This window comes from Musa acuminata, chromosome BXJ3-4, assembly GCF_036884655.1.
Source record: "Musa acuminata AAA Group cultivar baxijiao chromosome BXJ3-4, Cavendish_Baxijiao_AAA, whole genome shotgun sequence".
Classification (NCBI taxonomy): Eukaryota; Viridiplantae; Streptophyta; class Magnoliopsida; order Zingiberales; family Musaceae; genus Musa; species Musa acuminata.
Window position 1 is genome coordinate 11,703,391 of NC_088352.1, and position 19,851 is coordinate 11,723,241.

The 19,851-nt window shown below is 47.6% G+C and overlaps 1 protein-coding gene across 1 annotated transcript; it reads left to right on the forward strand.

The window, feature by feature from the left end:
* The first annotated feature begins 3,141 nt into the window (after window positions 1-3,141).
* LOC135636345 (uncharacterized) lies at window positions 3,142-4,029 on the forward strand. Its single transcript, XM_065148035.1, has one exon. It carries the CDS (start codon window positions 3,142-3,144, stop codon window positions 4,027-4,029), a length of 888 nt encoding a protein of 295 aa, XP_065004107.1.
* The last annotated feature ends 15,822 nt before the right edge of the window (window positions 4,030-19,851 follow it).

Here is a 19,851-nt window from a genome sequence, read left to right on the forward strand (position 1 = left end):
GGGCATCGGGCCAAGAAGAGCGGTTATTGTGCCAAAGATATCGGAGTTGCGGAGTCAACTGACCGATTGGGCAATAGGCCGTAGGAGAGGACGATGCGCCGAAGAATCAAACGAAGCGTCGAGGGACCAATGACATGCCGGACAACTTGGTTAATTGCTTAGGATTAATTGTCTCGATCGAAGTTTTGCTTTAAGTGTGCAGGATTAACTACGATGAAAGTTAGACAAGCAGCAGGAGTTGCGCCGGAGTCAAGATCATGATCACGTTGGGAGTTCGAGAGTTCGACGGAAGTTCGGACGGTCGTCGGAGGTTCTGCGAGAACAGATCCGAGAAGTCCAGAAGCTTGCCAAGCGAAGCTCGTCGGAACTCGCCAAGTGGATCGTCGTAAAGTCCAGGAGTTTGCCGGAAGTCCGCAGAAGAATCACCGAGGGTTCATCGGATGATCGACGGAAGTTCGCCGGAAACTCGCCGGAAGAAGCGATTGACGCATCGGAGCAAAGCTGCAGAAATTATCTTAGATTTAATCGTAGTTAGCACGTTGATTAAGTTGGAAAATGGGAGGTGATCCCATTAGCTTAATCTTGGGGCAATTGGGCCCCTGAAAAGATTGAAATTGGGTCGAATGGAGCTAACCATTCGGACCCTGATTGCACCAGGAGGTGCAACCGCCTAGGCCAGGAGGTGGCACCGCCTGGGCTAAGTCTCCCAGCGAGACTGGGCGGTGCAACCGCCCCAGCCAGGAGGTGCAACCGCCTAAGCTCAGTCTTCGAGCTAGACTGGCCGGTGCAACCTCCCTAATAGAGAGGTAGCACCGCCTGAGCTCGGTCTTCGAGCTCTGGCAGAGAGGTGCAACCGCCTCAGTCAAGAGGTGGCACCACCTGGGGCTCAGTCTCCGAGCCAAACTCAGGCGGTGCAACCGCCCCTGACAGAGAGGTGCAACCGCCTGGGCTCAGTCTCCGAGCTCTGCCAGGCGGTGCAACCTCTCCAGTCAGGAGGTGCAACCGCCTGATCCCGGAATTCCGGGATTTGATCGTTTTGAGCTTCAAATTTGAACTGGGTTGGGGCCTATAAATACCCCACCCATTCAGCACAGAAATGATACAGACCTACACTGAAATCTTGATTCTTTCTGTGATTCTAAGAGCTCAAAATTGTTGTAAAGCCTTTAAGTCTCCTCCTTCTGTTCTTTAAGCTTCTGAATTGTAAAAGTGAGGAGAGAAAGGTTCTGTAAGGGTTGTCTCCTGAGCCCATCAAAAGGAGTGAAACTGTAAAAGGGCAGTTGGCCTTCGCCCATTGAAGGAAGGCAGCTAGTTGACGTCCGTGACCTCGTCGGAGGAGGAAGCCAAAAGTGGAGTAGGTCAAGACTGACCGAACCACTCTAAATCTCTGGTTTGCTTTTATTTCGAGTACCTTATCATTACTGCAAACCTCCTACATAACTACTGCTCTTTGCGCCTTTACGAACAAGTTCTAAGTGCTGATCTTTTCGAATCTGCATTCAGACGTAAATCTGTGTTTTTCGTACGATCAGCTTACGTTTGTGTTTTGATTCTGCAAAACTGTCTTCTGCGCTTTTTATGAACTAGCTTCTAAGTTTAGATCCCTTTGAAACTGTTTTAGACGCAAACTACGTTTAGATGTAAAACTGCGTTTAGACGCAAACTGCGTTTAGACGTAAAACTGCGTTTAAACGTAAACTGCGCAAACTGTGTTTAAACATAAAACTGTGTTTTAGACGTAAACTTCTTTTAAACGTAAAACTACTTTTAGACGTAAACTACTTTTAGATGCAAACTGCGTTTAGACGTAAAACTGTGTTTAGACGTAAATTGAGTTTAGACGCAAAACTGCGTTTAAACGTAAAACTGTGTTTAGACGCAAAACTGCGTTTAGACGCAAACTGTATTTAGACGCAAACTCAGTTTAGATGTAAACTGTGCTTAGACGTAAACTGCGCTTAATCTTAAGTAATCTTAGAATCGGCTTTTACATCGAAATCGTTTTTATCGGACGAACGCAGCTTTCGTTTTTAAATCGCTGAAAGATTTCCGCTGCACTAATTCACCCCCCCCTCTTAGTGCTCTCGATCCTAACATTCCCGACTACCTTCAAAGGACTGGCACGAGCATGGTTCAACCGATTACGACCGTCCTCGGTCTCCTTCTTTGATCATCTCACAAGGGATTTTGAGCAAAACTTCCTAGCTAGTGTATAACCTAGGCCTTCCATGGCCACGCTGCTTGCGTTATCCCAAAGCGACGATGAATCACTTTCCCAATTTGTGGCGCACTTTATCGCTGAAATCCGAGGGTTCCCGGATGCTCATCCCTCTTTGATCATGCCAGCATTTTTTTATGGGTCTAAGACCCTCGAGGTTCTTCTGTCCATTAATCGAGAAGCCGCCTGCAACCATCCCCGAGATGCTCCAACGCGCCAACCAGTACATTGTCGCTGAGGCCCTAATGTCGGGGAGGCATGAGGATAGCAAGATGCAAAGGATGGAACAAGCTCGAGGAACTACTTTGGCACCGCCAGTTTAACCCCGCGGGAGGCCCGATCGACCCGAGCAGCCACTCCCGAGGCCCCCACCTCTACCTCTGAACACTTCTCGTACAGAGATCTTTCTCTAGATCAGGGACAAAGGCCCCTTGTGACAACCCAATCCCTTGAAGGCTACTCACAAGGATCGATCTAAATATTGCAGGTTCCATCGGGATTACGACCATGATATAAAAGACTACCACGACCTCCGAAATCAGATTGAAGAGTTGATCCGGAGAGGTCACCTCGGGCGCTACCTTAAGGAACCAAGAGAAGCATCTCCGCATTTTAGGGGTCCCATCAAAAAATAAATCAATATCATCATCGGCGAATCGATTGCTGGCGATAGTAGCTCGACGGCGAGGAAGGCCTATGCCCTCAGCACGGTGGAGAAGCACCCCAAACCCGAGTTTGAGCCTAAAATCACATTCGGAACCAATGAGATTGAATGCTCCCACCACAACGACGTTGTGGTAATCTCCATTTGGATCGCCAACGCTCGGGTGAAAAGAGTGATAGTCAACACTGAGAGCTTTGCCGACGTATTGTACCTCGACGCCTTCAAGAAGATCAGCTTAACTAATGAGGACCTCACCCTCATGGCGTCGGCGCTCATCGGATTTACTGGGGATTCCGTCTCCCTGCTTGGGACCACCATCCTCCCCATTACCATCGGGGAAGAACTGAGAGCCAAGACGATGATGATTACCTTCATGGTAGTCGACCTTCCCTCGGCCTACAACGTCATCCTCGGCCGCCCAACACTCAACAAACTGAAAGCGGTGGTTTCCACTTACCACCGGGCCATCAAATTTTTGACTTTAGTAGGGGTCGGGGTATCCCAAAGCGATCCTAGAGAATCAAGGCAGTGCTACCTTACATCGGTCACTCTTTTGGAGAAGTCGCGGCCCCAGCAAGCCCCAGAACCCCATAAGGAAGCCAGAACACCAACACACCTAGAGCCACCTGAACAACTCGCCGAGGTACTCTTGAAAAGGTACCGACCTGACATGACTATGAAAGTCAGGACAACACTCCCTGAAGCAAACCAGCTCCAGCTCGTCAATTTTCTGAAGAGAAATGCTGATGTGTTCACATGGTCCTCAAAAGATATGCCCGGAATCGACCCGGGGGTGACCCAGCACCACCTCAACATCCATCCCGAGGCTCGACCGGTGAAACAGAAGCCGAGGAAGTTTGCCCCCGACCGACAAAAGGCAATCAGCGATGAGTTCAATCGCCTTAGAGAGGCCGGATTTATAACCGAGGTGAAATACCCCCGGTGGTTGCCAAATGTAGTCCTCGTTAAAAAACACAGTGGAAGCTGGAGGATGTGTGTTGACTACACTGATCTCAACCGAGCATGCTCCAAAGATTGCTATCCATTCTCGATGATAGATCAATTGGTAGATGCCACCGTAGGCTATGAACTTATTATATTCATGGATGTGTTCTCGGGCTATAACCAGATCCGGATGGCACCATAAGATTAAGAGCACACTACCTTCATTACCGACAGGGGAGTGTATTGTTATAAAGTGATGCCTTTCAGCCTGAAAAATGCCAAGGCGATGTACTAAAGAATGGTCAATGAACTATTCAAACAATAACTCGGGAGGAACATGGAGGTGTACGTAGACGATATGATCGTAAAAAGTAAGTTGGCAAGCACACATCTGGCCAACCTAGAGGAGACATTTCGAATCCTCATACAGTTCAACATGCGCTTGAATAATTCGAAGTGTGTATTCGGGGTTCGATCAGGGAAGTTCCTCAGGTTCGTCATCCACCAGAGAGGAATAGACGCCAACACGAAAAAGGTTCGAGCCATAACAGAGATGCAGCCTTCTCGCTCGATCAAAGAAGTGCAATGCCTCACTGGAAAACTGGCAGCGCACAGTAGGTTTGTGTCGCGTTCAGGCGACAAGTGCCTCCCCCCTTCTTCTGAGCTCTTTGGCGGGCCGACAACTTTGCATGGACCTCGGAATGCGAGGAAGCCTTCAAAAAGCTGAAGGCATACCTTGCTCGATTGCCCCGACTTGCCTCACGCGAGCCGGGCAAGGTCCTCGGCCTATACCTTGCAGCCTCGGCATAAGCGGTCAGCTCGGTGTTAACCTGAGAGGCACCATCGGCACAGCAACCCATCTATTATGTTAGCCACGTTCTCATCGGACCTGAGGTAGGATATTCCCCAATCAAGAGGCTGATCCTCGCATTGGTGAAGACGACCCGAAAGTTGTGACCATACTTCCAAGCCCACACGATCAAGGTGATAACCGACCAACCCCTGCGGCAAATCCTCTCGAAGTTTGATGCATCAGGTTGGATGTTGCGGTGATCATTCGAGCTCAATGAGTTCGACATCTAATATGCCCTCATAACGGTCATTAAAGCCTAGGTATTGGCCGACTTCATCTCCGAACTAACCCCTGAAGATCATGTTGTTGGACAGGGACATAATGAGTGCACATGGACCCTATATGTGGATGGGTCGGCGACCACCGAGGGAGCAAGGGCCGAGCTCATCCTCAGGAGTCCGACCAGAGAAACTCATGAATGGGCGCTTCGGTTACGATTTAGGGCCACCAACAATGAGGCCGAATATGAGGTGTTGCTCCACGGACTACGTCTCGCCCTAGAAATGCGTGTGGGTGACCTCGAGGCCTTCGGCGACTCTCAGCTGGTGGCAGGACATGTCAACGGGAGCTTTGAAGCCTGGGACCCAACCATGGTGCTATACCTAGCAGAGGTAAGACGGCTTGCCTGTCGCTTCGACTGCCTCTCGATTACGAGGATACCTCATGTGCATAACGTGCAAGCTAATGCCTTGGCTAGGCTAGCCTTCGCTCGCAACCCGGGAGGAGCCCTAGCAACTAAATCCCTCACGGACCCGATAGTACTGACCCGTGACATCACTGGGACTGAGGTCTCGTCAAACTGGATGGAGGAAATCCTCCACTTCAAGAGGGATGGAACACAACCTGACGACCCAACGGTCGCACAACAATTGAGGTGAACCCAAGCCTGGTATTGTGAGATTGGTGGAAAATTATACTGAAGAGCCTTCTCTCAACCCCTCCTACGCTGCCTCGCGCCGCCTGAAGCCGAAACGGTTCTCAACGAGCTCCGTGAGGGAATCTATGGAGAGCACATCGGTGGTCGAACATTGGCTTTCAAGATCCTCAGACAAGGATACTATTGGCCGACCATGCACCGAGATACCCAATCATACGTGCAGTAGTGCCAACAATGCCAAAAGCACGCCCGGTTACAACACCAACCAGCAATCCCTCTCACCCCGATAGATGCAGCTTTACCCTTCGCCCAATGGGGCCTTGACCTCCTCAGGCCCTTTCCTCTAGCTTCAATACAGTGACGCTTTCTCATAGTCAGCGTTGACTACTTCACAAAGTGTGTCAAAGCCAAACCTCTGACGTCCATCACGGAAAGACAAGTTCAAGGCTTCATATGGAGGAACATCATCACCCGGTTCGGGATCTCAAAGGCTATCATCGTCGACAATGGAACCTAATTTAACAATGCCAAGTTCAAAGCCTACTGTCAGTCCTATGGGATATAGTTGAAATTCAGCTCAGTCACACACCCTCAAACCAATGGTCAGGCCGAAGTCATGAACTGAGCAATTCTGGAAGGCCTCAAAAGGAGGGTGACCGGAGCATAGGGAGCCTGAGTAGATGAACTCCCTAGCATCCTATGGACATTGTGAACGACCCCCAAAACCGCTTTGTGGGAATCCCCATTCAGCCTGGCATTCGGAACCGAGGCGGTACTCTTGCCCAAAATGGTATTCCCAGCTTGGCATATTGGCACCTTCGAAGAAGGCAACTCTAAGGAAGGCCTCAGGGCTGGGCTCGACTTACTCGAAGAAAGGAGGGTCGAGGCGCACCTACGCACCCTGGTATACAAAAAGGTCACAGCCCGACTTTACAACCGCAGAGTCTGCCCACGACCGATCAAGGCAAGAGACCTCATCCTCCAAAAGATCGAAGTGAGTGACCCAACTAGAGCAAGAGGAAAGCTGGTGCCGAACTGGTAAGGCCCCTACCGGGTCTATGACTTAGTCCGAGAAGGAACTTACTGCTAGTCATAGGTGCCCAGCAAGCCAATCACGTGAGTGATGACACGTGTGACTTGATACAGAATCTTTTTGCTTATTATATTTTGGCGTATATCATTTTATAACTATTGCATAAATGCATATATATATATATATATATATATATATATATATATATATATATATATATATATATATTGTGATGTCCTTGGATTTGTGCAATTGGAATCGGATCGTGATGAGATCACGATAATGAGATCGAGTCACCTTTAAACACATATCCTAAATAATCCCGGTCATAGGTTACTCGAGAGGGACATCGTGATAACCGGACAGACTGGTGTGCTGTATACCCGTCCATATGATGGATGCAGTTGGTCTCATAGCTACTCGTGTATGGACACTAGGGATACAGTACAGGTGTTCATTGGAGAATGAGTTCACTGATTGATCCGCTTACGGAATTCTGGATGGTTGATGATGCCTTATTGTCAGACAGCGATTCCGTAGTCCTAGTGGTGTATCTGGTCTTTAGACTTGAGACACCAAGGATGTCCTGTATGAGTGCTCCACTCTTTGATACCAGACTTATAGGTTTGGCTGTCCCAGATCTAGTACAGCTGGTCATTGGGAGTGGTAGTCGACCTTACGAGGGCTATTGAGTGTCGATAGAGGATCATCCACTCTCGACGTCATGAGAGGAATATCTCATGTGTTCTTGCTCAGACAAATCCCTGGCTAGGGTCATTCGGGTTGAGAGAGAACGAGTTCTCCGGGAGAATCCGATTAGAGCGAGACTCGAGTAGAAACCGTATGGGTCTGACAACATCATGCTCAATATACGGTCTCTGGGATATTAGATGGATGAGGGACTATAGGTACACGGTAATTGAGGACAGACAGGTCCAATGGATTGGATTCCCCTGTATCGTCTGGGGACTACGGCGTAGTGGCCTAGTACATCCGTAGTCGATGAGTCAAGTGAATTATTACAGAGATAATAATTCACTGAGTTAGAAGGAGTTCTAATGGGTATAACTCACGGCCAGCTCGATATTGGGCCTAGAGGGTCACACACATATGGTAGGCATTGCGATAAGCAGAGGTTCTAATATGAGATATCCGACGGAGCCCTTGTCTTATTGGATGCAGATCCAATACCCACTAGGGGAGGACCCATTAGGGTTTGATAGGGGACCTCTATAAATAGGAGGGATTCAGAGCCTCATAGGCTAGAGTCTTTGCTTGCCTTTCATATTCTCCTCTCCCTCTCCACCTCAGAGCAGGCCTGGAGTTTTCAGGAGCGTCATCGCAACCCTGCTGTGTGGATCATTGCTAGAGAGGAGGACGCTTGACCTCCTTCACCCTCTCCTAAGGATCTGTAAGGAAACAGGGATATACGATCTCCCTAGGTAACACAATCTACTCTATACGCAGTTTTAAGTTTCGCGGATTTTGTGCACCAATCTTCGCACGACGACGAACATCTCTTTGGGAATCGGGGATTTTGTTTTCTTGTACTTCCGCTGCGCATATGATGTCGCACCAAGATTTCCCAACACTTACCACCTCGAAACCATGGAGGGAAAACTTCTACCAAGAACGTGGAATACCGCAAATCTCAAAAAATTATATCCATAGACACGTCGGTACGTCAAACTCGTAAACATGCTTTCCATAATTCAAAAGGCATGTCAATTATGCTTAGTCTAGGTGTTACAATTCAAAATCCCGACAGGACCAAGAGACAAAAAGACAAGATTGGTAATCGCCCCTCAGTTTGGGGGACCCTTAAGTAATCATCGAAGGGGACCTTGGTCTTCGTAGACTGCACAGCTTTGATGTTTCTCAAAAGGGTTAGCAGCTCGTCATCTAAAGCCCGAACCCACCCCTGACTCTCCTTCAATTGGTATTGAGAGTCAACTAGCTCGGCCTTCAGTCGTTTGACTTTGGCCTCCAAATCCGTGGCACGTTGCTCGGCCGCTGCCACGGTCGCTGGACCAGGCCCGCCCTTCAGCTCCTCGATCTCTCGGCGAAGGCCCGAGTTCATCTTGTTAGGATCGAGAGCACTAAGAGGGGGGGGGTGAATTAGTGCAGCGGAAATCTTACAGCGATTAAAAACCAAAAGCTGCGTTCGTTCAAAAACTATTATGATGCAAAAGCAAATTCTCAGTTTGTATCTAAGTGCAGTTTGCGTCTAAGCGCAGATTGCGTCTAAGCGCAGTTTTGCGTCTAAGCGCAGTTTACGTCTAAACTCAGATTTACGTCTAAAACTCAGATTTACGTCTAAACGCAGATTTACGTCTAAACGCAGTTTTACGTCTAAACGCAGATTTACGTCTAAACGCAGATTTACGTCTAAACGCAGTTTTACGTCTAAACGCAGATTTACGTCTAAACTCAGATTTTACGTCTAAACGCAGATTTACGTCTAAACGCAGATTTACGTCTAAACGCAGATTTACGTCTAAACTCAGATTTACGTCTTAAACTCAGATTTACGTCTAAACGCAGATTTACGTCTAAACGCAGTTTTACGTCTAGACGCAGATTTACGTCTAAACTTTGAAACTTGTTTGTATACTCGCAGAAGGCAGTATGCAGTTGAAATCAAGACGTAAACGTGAACTGAGATCTGATGATTGAGCGAGGAAAGCCGATTTACGTCTGAATGCAGATTCGGAAGAACAGCACTTAGAACTTGTTCGTGAAAGCGCAGAGAGCAGTAGTAATGAAGGAGGTTTGCAGTAATGATAAAGTGCTCGAAAATAAACGCAAACCAGAGATTTAGAGTGGTTCGGTCAGCCTTGACCTACTCCACTTTTGGCTTCCTCCACCGACGAGGTTGCCGACGTCAACTAGGGGCCTTCCTTCAATAGGCGAAGGCCAAACTGCCCTTTTACAATTTCTCTCCTTTTGACAGGCTCAGGAGACAACCTTTACAGACCTTTCTCTCCTCACTTTACAACTGAAAACTTGAAGAACAGAAGGAGGAGACTTAAAGGCTTTACAACACTTTTGAGCTCTTAGAATCACAGAAAAGATCAAGATTTCGGTGTAGGTCTGTATCTTTTCAGTGCTGAATGGGTGGGGTATTTATAGGCCCCAACCCAATTCAAAATTCGAGCTCAAAACGATCAAATCGATCAAATCCCAGAATTCTGGGATCAGGCGGTTGCACCTCTTGACTGGAGAGGTGGCACCGCCTGGCAGAGCTCGAAGACTGAGCTCAGGCGATTGCTCCTCTCTGCCAGAGCTCGAAGACTGAGCTCGATGGTTGCATCACCTGGCAGAGCTCGAAGACTGAGCTCGGTGGTTGCACCGCCTGGCAGAGCTCGAAGTCTGAGCTCGGTGGTTGCATCACCTGGCAGAGCTCGAAACTGAGCTCAGGCTGATGCACCTCTCTGCCAGAGCTCGAAGACTGAGCTCGGTGGTTGCATCACCTGGCAGAGCTCGAGACTGAGCTCAGGCTGATGCACCTCTCTGCCAGAGCTCGAAGACTGAGCTCGGTGGTTGCATCGCCTGGCAGAGCTCGAAACTTGAGCTCTGGCGGTGCTACCTCTTGACAGAGGAGGTTGCACCGCCCAGTCTAGCTCGAAGACTGAGCTCTGGGCGGTTGCACCTCCCAGCCTCGCAGCCCTGGCGGTTGCACCTCCTGGCTGGGGCGGTTGCACCTCCCAACCTCACAGCCCTGGTGGTTGCACCTCCTGGCTGGGGCGGTTGCACCTCCTGGTGCAATCAGGGTCCGAATGGTTCGCTCCATTCGGCCCAATTTGAATCTTTTCAGGGGCCCAATTGCCCCAAGATTAAGCTAATGGTATGGGAGCATCATATCTTTCGTAGATAATTCTAACATGTTTTGTTGGATCAGATAGCCAAGACAAATGTCACGTCCTTTCATGATTAGGTACATAATTCCTAATTCCAATTGACTCACTTCATCATGATGGTATTGTTTAGGAAGAATTATACTAGTCATGATATGATGAAGTATCTTAGTGTTAAAGGGCAATAGATGCTCACAACTTTTAGGAACAGATTCTATGTTAGGATTGGCAAAGATTGTTCCTAAGGCTTCAACGTAGGATGTTTCAATGGTTTTTTCATCCCATGATCCTTTAAAGTAAAGTCCTATGCTTTTCATGGGAATACCTATCATATCACAAATGAATCTATCAGTGATTGAGATGTGTTGTCCTAAGAGATAGGTTGACATCCTTTCTTCATCATCTATTTGCATGTTGTTGTAAAACAATCTAACTAGTCTAGGATAAATGGGTTCGTTGATCTGCAAAATTGGAAGTAGATTTAGGTTTGCAAACCATTGGATAGTCTCTACATCTCTTAGTTCATTCAGATCTACGTATTTTCCCTTATTGATGCTTCTTAGTTCGAAGGAGAGAAATTTTTCAGCATGGTTTTTTGAATCGAAAAGAGTGAAATCAAACTCTTCTACTAATCTCCTCTTTCCCTTGTCCCTTGAGGATCTTCTAGATCCCATAACTACTGCTGTTTAGAGGGATGATGATAAGCTAAAGTAAATGAAGAACAAAACAGAATTTAAGAGCTTCTTAGAGAGTACCTTTGTGAAATCTTCAAGAGAAGGAAGGATTCTTGATGTTTTGCTCCGAAATGGGAGGTATTTGGAAGGCTTAGAGGAGTGAAATGGGAATGGAGGAGACTTGGAAGAGTAGAGGAGGAAATGAGGGTGAGTTGGGGTCGGTTCCTTAGCCGGCCCTAGTGTGGGTTTAAAGGGCAGAGCTGCTGGCGGTTGCACCTCTGGCTGGAGCGGTGCAACCTCTGGCAACCCGTGATAGCTGGAGGTGCCACCGCCAGCTGGAGAGGTGCCACCGCCTGCAGCCAGTGAGCACCTAAGATGATTTGATTAGGGAGCCTTTGCCTTGAGGAGAGTTTCAGAGCAATTAATGTTTGTTACATGATTTCGTATGAGTTTTTATTTAAGGAAGAAGCTCTTTGTACGATCAAGATAGATCTTTTAACGTGCATACGTATGTTTGTTTGGTATCCCTTTTAAGATCATGACATATTTAGTTTCTACAAGAATTAATTCGTATATGAACGGGTTTTGAAGATCAGGGGGGTATGTGAATTTGGATATCATATGTTTCTAATAAGGTTGTATCGTATTTGTGATTTCACAACTTCCACTTGTTACTTAAGCGTTGCGAGTTCCTTTTTGATTCTTGGTTTATGACCATTGAGAGTCAAGGAGCAGAATATTATTTCTTGCTCCGGCCTAGACTTTTAATGTTTTTATAGGAAGGGATGATCTTTAGGAACCCATTTGCTTTTGGGTGCCTCATAAATAGATCTACATTTTCTATCATGTTGCATAGAGTTTATCATGGTTCCTTTAGGAACCCAACTTAATTTGTTTGGACTTATTTTTTTGAAGGGACAACAATGTGTCTTGTGTCCAAACTTGCAACAAAAGTTGCACTTGGTTTGGTGTTGAACATGTAAGATGGAGCCTTTTATGAAGGTAGTTGGATTTTGGTGAGGACTCCTCACAAATCCAATCCCACTTCTTTTGGGAGCATGACCCTTGTTTGTAAGGATCATGTTTAATGACTTGCTACCAACATCGAATTTCTTCAAGGTGTCCTTAAGTAGCAAGTTTTCTTTTTGTATAGTTTCTAAATCATGACATTTGATACATGAATTTAAACTATCATGATGTTCGACTTTTAACTTATCAAACTCACAAGTAAGATTATCATGTACCCTTTTTAGCAACTTGTATTTTCTATTTATAACTTTGCATTCATCAAATAAATCATGGAAGGCATTTAATAATTCATCGAAAGATAAATCAGCATCTAATAAATCCGTTACCTCCTCTTCGATGGCCATAAAGGCGTAATGAGCAACTTGCTCGGTGTTGGACTCTTCTTCCTCAGATGCGCTCGAATCATCCCATGTTGCTTGGAGCGCCTTCTTCTTTGTTGTTATTTTCTTGACTTGGGGACAATCACTCTTGTAGTGTCCCGGCTTTTTACATTCGTAGCAGATCACTTGGTCCTTCTTGGGTTCAAGTTTATTTTTCACATCGTTTTTAAACTTGTTTCTTTTGAAGAATTTCTTAAACTTTCTTGTCAAAAGTGCCAAGTCATCATCACAATCCTCATCACTTGAGTTTTCTCTCAAGTGGCATTCAGAAGTTTTAAGTGCCATATCCTTCCTATTCTTTGGAAGGATGTCTTCTTGCTCTTCATGAGCTTTGCAAGTCATTTCGTAGGTCATTAATGACCCGATTAGTTCTTCAAGAGGGAAGTTGCGCAGATCCTTTGCCTCTTGAATGGCAGTGACTTTAGGATCCCAACTTTTAGGAAGGGATCTTAGTATTTTATTTACGAGTTCAAAATCCGAAAAACTTTTTCCGAGTCCTTTTAGACCGTTGACGACATCCGTGAAACGGGTAAACATGTCGCCAATGGTTTCACTCGGTTTCATTCGGAAAAGTTCAAAAGAATGCAGCAACAGATTGATTTTTGACTCTTTCACTCTACTTGTGCCCTCGTGGGTCACTTCAAGTGTGTGCCAAATATCAAAAGCAGTTTCGCAAGTTGAAACACGATTAAACTCGTTTTTATCAAGTGCGCAAAATAAGGCATTCATAGCCTTTGCATTAAGAGCGAAAGCCTTCTTCTCCAAATCGTTCCAATCGATCATTGGAAGAGAAGATTTTGAAAATCCATTTTCAACAAGGTTCCACAGTTCAAAATCCATAGAAATAAGAAAGATCCTCATTCGGGTCTTCCAATAGGTGTAGTCCGTTCCACTGAACATGGGTGGACGTGTAATAGAATGCCCCTCTTGGTTTCCGGCGTATGCCATCTCTCTTGGGTTTTAATCCTTTAGAGAGTTAACCTTGCTCTGATACCAATTGTTAGGATCGAGAGCACTAAGAGGGGGGGGGGGTGAATTAGTGCAGTGGAAATCTTACAGCGATTAAAAACCAAAAGCTGCGTTCGTTCAAAAACTATTATGATGCAAAAGCAAATTCTCAGTTTGTATCTAAGTGCAGTTTGCGTCTAAGCGCAGATTGCGTCTAAGCGCAGTTTTGCGTCTAAGCGCAGTTTACGTCTAAACTCAGATTTACGTCTAAAACTCATATTTACGTCTAAACGCAGATTTACGTCTAAACGCAGTTTTACGTCTAAACGCAGATTTACGTCTAAACGCAGATTTACGTCTAAACGCAGATTTACGTCTAAACGCAGTTTTACGTCTAAACGCAGATTTACGTCTAAACTCAGATTTTACGTCTAAACGCAGATTTACGTCTAAACGCAGATTTACGTCTAAACACAGATTTACGTCTAAACTCAGATTTACGTCTTAAACTCAGATTTACGTCTAAACGCAGATTTACGTCTAAACGCAGTTTTACGTCTAGACGCAGATTTACGTCTAAACTTTGAAACTTGTTTGTATACTCGCAGAAGGCAGTATGCAGTTGAAATCAAGACGTAAACGTGAACTGAGATCTGATGATTGAGCGAGGAAAGCCGATTTACGTCTGAATGCAGATTCGGAAGAACAGCACTTAGAACTTGTTCGTGAAAGCGCAGAGAGCAGTAGTAATGAAGGATGTTTGCAGTAATGATAAAGTGCTCGAAAATAAACGCAAACCAGAGATTTAGAGTGGTTCGGTCAGCCTTGACCTACTCCACTTCTGGCTTCCTCCACCGACGAGGTTGCCGACGTCAACTAGGGGCCTTCCTTCAATAGGCGAAGGCCAAACTGCCCTTTTACAATTTCTCTCCTTTTGACAGGCTCAGGAGACAACCTTTACAGACCTTTCTCTCCTCACTTTACAACTGAAAACTTGAAGAACAGAAGGAGGAGACTTAAAGGCTTTACAACACTTTTGAGCTCTTAGAATCACAGAAAAGATCAAGATTTCGGTGTAGGTCTGTATCTTTTCAGTGCTGAATGGGTGGGGTATTTATAGGCCCCAACCCAATTCAAAATTCGAGCTCAAAACGATCAAATCGATCAAATCCCAGAATTCTGGGATCAGGCGGTTGCACCTCTTGACTGGAGAGGTGGCACCGCCTGGCAGAGCTCGAAGACTGAGCTCAGGCGATTGCTCCTCTCTGCCAGAGCTCGAAGACTGAGCTCGATGGTTGCATCACCTGGCAGAGCTCGAAGACTGAGCTCGGTGGTTGCACCGCCTGGCAGAGCTCGAAGTCTGAGCTCGGTGGTTGCATCACCTGGCAGAGCTCGAAACTGAGCTCAGGCTGATGCACCTCTCTGCCAGAGCTCGAAGACTGAGCTCGGTGGTTGCATCACCTGGCAGAGCTCGAGACTGAGCTCAGGCTGATGCACCTCTCTGCCAGAGCTCGAAGACTGAGCTCGGTGGTTGCATCGCCTGGCAGAGCTCGAAACTTGAGCTCTGGCGGTGCTACCTCTTGACAGAGGAGGTTGCACCGCCCAGTCTAGCTCGAAGACTGAGCTCTGGGCGGTTGCACCTCCCAGCCTCGCAGCCCTGGCGGTTGCACCTCCTGGCTGGGGCGGTTGCACCTCCCAACCTCACAGCCCTGGCGGTTGCACCTCCTGGCTGGGGCGGTTGCACCTCCTGGTGCAATCAGGGTCCGAATGGTTCGCTCCATTCGGCCCAATTTGAATCTTTTCAGGGGCCCAATTGCCCCAAGATTAAGCTAATGGGATCACCTCCCATTTTCATGCTTAATCATCATGCTAACTACGATTAACTCTAAGACAACTTCTGCAGCTTTGCTCCGATGCGTCAATCGCTTCTTCCGGCGAGTTTCCGGCCAACTTCCGTCGATCATCCGATAAACCCTCGGTGATCCTTCTGCGGACATCCGGCATACTCCTGGACTTTGCGACGATCCACTTGGCGAGTTCCGACGAGCTTCGCTTGGCAAGCTTCTGGACTTCTCGGATCTGTTCTCGCTGAACCTCCGACGACCGTCCGAACTTCCGTCGAACTCTCGAACTCCCAACGTGATCATGATCTTGACTCCGGCGCAACACCTGCTGCTTGTCTTACTCTCATCGTAGTTAATCCTGCACACTTATCTCAACACATAGATTAGATAACAAATGACAATTGACTTCATCATCAAAATCCGAGATTCAACACATCTCACCCATGCGTTCAATCACCCTACCGGCATCGTAAACACGGTCGATCAAGGTCATGGTATAGTGCTACCCCTGCATAAGGATCGGCGTCAGTGACCATTTTCAGACGGTAGCCAGAAAAATGCCGAGCTCACCCATACGAGGGACTTGGCCGCCCGATCCATCAGTACCATGGAGGGTGAATAGTATAGCTACTTCGCTAGTGTCGGATGCAACACCCCTCATGAGAACTCTTGGGCTGCCGACCCATCAGACCAGATCCTACTCTCAGCCTTGAGAGTTGGCCATCTGGTGCTATAGGGTGCCCCCGGCTACTCATCTGCAAGGTCAACCATACCAAGGGCCTAAAAAGGCTTCCCTTCGGAGCGAGCGCGGATATGACACAAGTCCCGCACCAAACTCGGCCGAACTGTGGATCTCTACGAGGGGCCTTCACCAAGAGAGGCAGCCCACCTCCTCTCCCGCGCATGCACTAAGCCCTCGCCCTGAAGGCCGCCACCTGACTCACCCATCCTTGGGGCTGCCATCCGTGGGTCGCCATGCTCTCCAAAACCTTTCGGATGCCGACCTTAGCCTTCTTCTTCGGTCGACCCACCTCCGGATCCCTGGGCGACTTCGACCCACGGGCCGGTGTTCCCTTTTTCGAAGGAACCCCGGAGCCGAATCCTTCACGATCTCAGGTCGGCTGTGCCACAACCGCAGTATGTGGCATCCCCTTCAGTCTGGCGGTTCACCATCTCTATGAAACAAAGGCATGATTAGTGAGGTGTTAGGAAAAGAAAGACAAAGAGTGAACACCCGTGCACGAATCTGATCGTACCCCTAGTGGCTAGACTTAGCCCCACTTCAACCAATCACTCCTCGGTCATCCCCCTGATGGCCCGAGAGGAGGACAGGATCTCTCTTAGTCGTTCCACGTGCTCGGTCTCTTCATGCGAAAGAAAAGGGGGAACGTTGTTGATCGCCCGGGAGGTCCACCCGACGCAAAACTCCCACCCTCGACTGCAACTCACGAAGAAGTGACGGGCCTTCCACCCCTTGTTGTTGGAGGGTGCCCCACTAATCCTAAACCCACTTCCGACTGTTAGGTAATACCTGCCCTGCCTCTTGCATAAGTGAAAGCAGGCCAAGAAGAGGGTTCGGGTCGATTCAATCCCTACCCCTCGACATTCCCCGAGGAAAATCACCATATAGTGCTAGGAATTCGGCATCATCTGGGATAGAGAGATCCCCCACCAGCGGAGGCATTCTTGGACGATCGGATGCAGCGGGAAAAGTAGCCCTGCCTCCAGAGCATCCGTGGTCAGCCCAAATCCATTGGGAAATGGGTCATGAGGACATTGACCTGGGCATGGAGCATGAAGTTCATAGTCCTTCCGGATACTGTAGCGATCTCGAATTGGACATAATAAGTTCTCGGGCACCACCGAATCGACCTCGTGCCATGACCTAATCACTTGCAGGGCCGTAAAGGCCTTCGAATCAGCCGAGTCCAAGCCGCCCAACGAAGAACTAATCACCTCTACCCTAGAACTACCGGAGCTTGAGCTGCTGATCTCAGAAACCGATCGACTCAAAGAGGGGGGAGAAGAAGATGAAGATATCCCGACCTTGAAAAAATAAGCGGCTAACTAAGGCGAAAGCAGGGAAAACAACAACTGAGCAATGCCATCACATTCCACAGTTAGGGGTTTATAAAGAAGAAACTCGTCGCCCAGAAGCTGACGTTTGGGCTCCCCAAGGAAAGAGACGATTGCAGCATTCAAAACCTCCATAACTCCCGGATATCTCCGAATTCCCCACTCTTGAAAGTCCCACCAGAGGCCCGCTCCTAACAGAAAAGATTGTGACATTCAAACCCACCATAACTCCCGGATTCCCCAGTCTCCTCGGCTATGCCACTCGTGACAGGAAATTTCCCGCCAGAAGCCTTCTTGTGCCAGTCCAAACCTGAGCCCGAGTTCAGTTGCTCAGCCAACATGTTCAGTCTTTACCCGAGTCACGTAGCTCAACCCCCCGACCAGCAACTCGCCAATTCAAACCTGAACCCGAGTTCAGTTGCTTGGCCAATAGGTTCAGTCTTTGCTTGAGTCACTCAGCTCGGCCCACTGACCAATGACTCGCTAGTCCAAACCTGGGCCCGAGTTTAGTTGCTCGGCCAATAGGTTCAGTTTTTGCCCGAGTCGCGTAGCTCGGTCCTGCTAGTCATAGGTGCCCAGCAAGCCAATCACGTGAGTGATGACACGTGTGACTTAATACAGAATCTTTTTGCTTATTATATTTTGGTGTATATCACTTTATAATTATTATATATATATATTGTGATGTCCTTGGATTTGTGCAATAGGAATCAGATTTGTGCAATGGGATTCCGTAGTCCTAGTGGTGTATCTCGTCCTTAGACTTGAGACACCAAGGATGTCCTATATGAGTGCTCCACTCTTTGATACCAGACTTATAGGTTTGGTTGTCCCAGATCTAGTACAATTGGTCATTGGGAGTGGTAGTCGACCTTACGAGGGCTATTGAGTGTCGATAGAGGATCATCCACTCTCGACGTCATGAGAGGAATATCTCATATGTTCTTGCTCAGACAAATCCCTGGCCAGGGTCATTCGAGTTGAGAGACAAAGAGTTTTCCGAGAGAATCCGATTAGAGCGAGACTCGAGTAGAAACCGTATGGGTCTGACAGCACCATGCTCAATATACGGTCTCTGGGATATTAGATGGATGAGGGATTATAGGTACATGGTAACTGAGGACAGACAGGTCCAATGGATTGGATTCCCTTGTATCGTCTAGGGACTACGGCGTAGTGGCCTAGTACGTCCGTAATCGATGAGTCAAGTGAATTATTACAAAGATAATAATTCACTAAGTTAGAAGGAGTTCTGACAGGTATGACTCACGACCAGCTCGATATTGGGCCTAGAGGGTCACACACATATGGTAGGCATTGCGATGAGTAGAGGTTCTGATATGAGATATCCGACGGAGCCCTTGTCTTATTGGATGCAGATCCAATACCCACTAGGGGAGGACCCATTAGGGTTTGACAGTGGACCGCTATAAATAGGAGGGATTCAGAGCCTCATAGGCTAGAGCCTTTGCTTGCCTCTCCTATTCTCTTCCCCCTCTCCACCTCAGAGCAGGCCTGGAGTTTTGAGGAGCGTTGTCGCAGCCCTGCTGTATGGATCACCGCTAAAGAGGAGGACGCTTGACCTCCTTCACCCTCTCCTAATGATCTGCAAGGAAACAGGGATATACGATCTCCCTAAGTAACACAATCTATTATATACGCAGTTTTAAGTTTCGTGGATTTTGTGCACCAATCTTCGCACGACAACGAACATCTCTTTGGGAATCGGAGATTTTGTTTTCTTGTTCTTCCACTGCGCATGTGATGTCGCCCCCAAGATTTCCCAATAGGTATACGATAACTGAGGAAAGACAGGTCCAATGGATTGGATTCCCCTGTATCGTCTAGGGACTACGGCGTAGTGGCCTAGTACGTCCGTAGTCGATGAGTCAAGTGAATTATTACAGAGATAATAATTCACTGAGTTAGAAGGAGTTCTAACAGATATGACTCATGACCAGCTCGATATTGAGCCTAGAGGGTCACACACATATGGTAGGTATTGCGATAAGTAGAGGTTCTGATATGAGATATCCGACGGAGCCCTTGTCTTATTGGATGCAGATCCAATACCCACTAGGGGAGGACCCATTAGGGTTTGACAGGAGACCTCTATAAATAGGAGGGATTCAGAGCCTCATAGGCTAGAGCCTTTGCTTGCCTCTCCTATTCTCTTCCCTCTCTCCACCTCAGAGCAGGCATGGAGTTTTGAGGAGCGTCGTCGCAGCCCTGCTGTGTGGATCACCGCTAGAGAGGATGACGCTTGATCTCCTTCACCCTCTCCTAAGGATCTGCAAGGAAACAAGGATATACGATCTCCCTAGGTAACACAATCTACTCCATACGCAGTTTTAAGTTTCACGGATTTTGCGCACCAATCTTCGCACGACGACGAACATCTCTTTGGGAATCGGGGATTTTATTTTCTTGTTCTTCCGCTGCGCATGTGATGT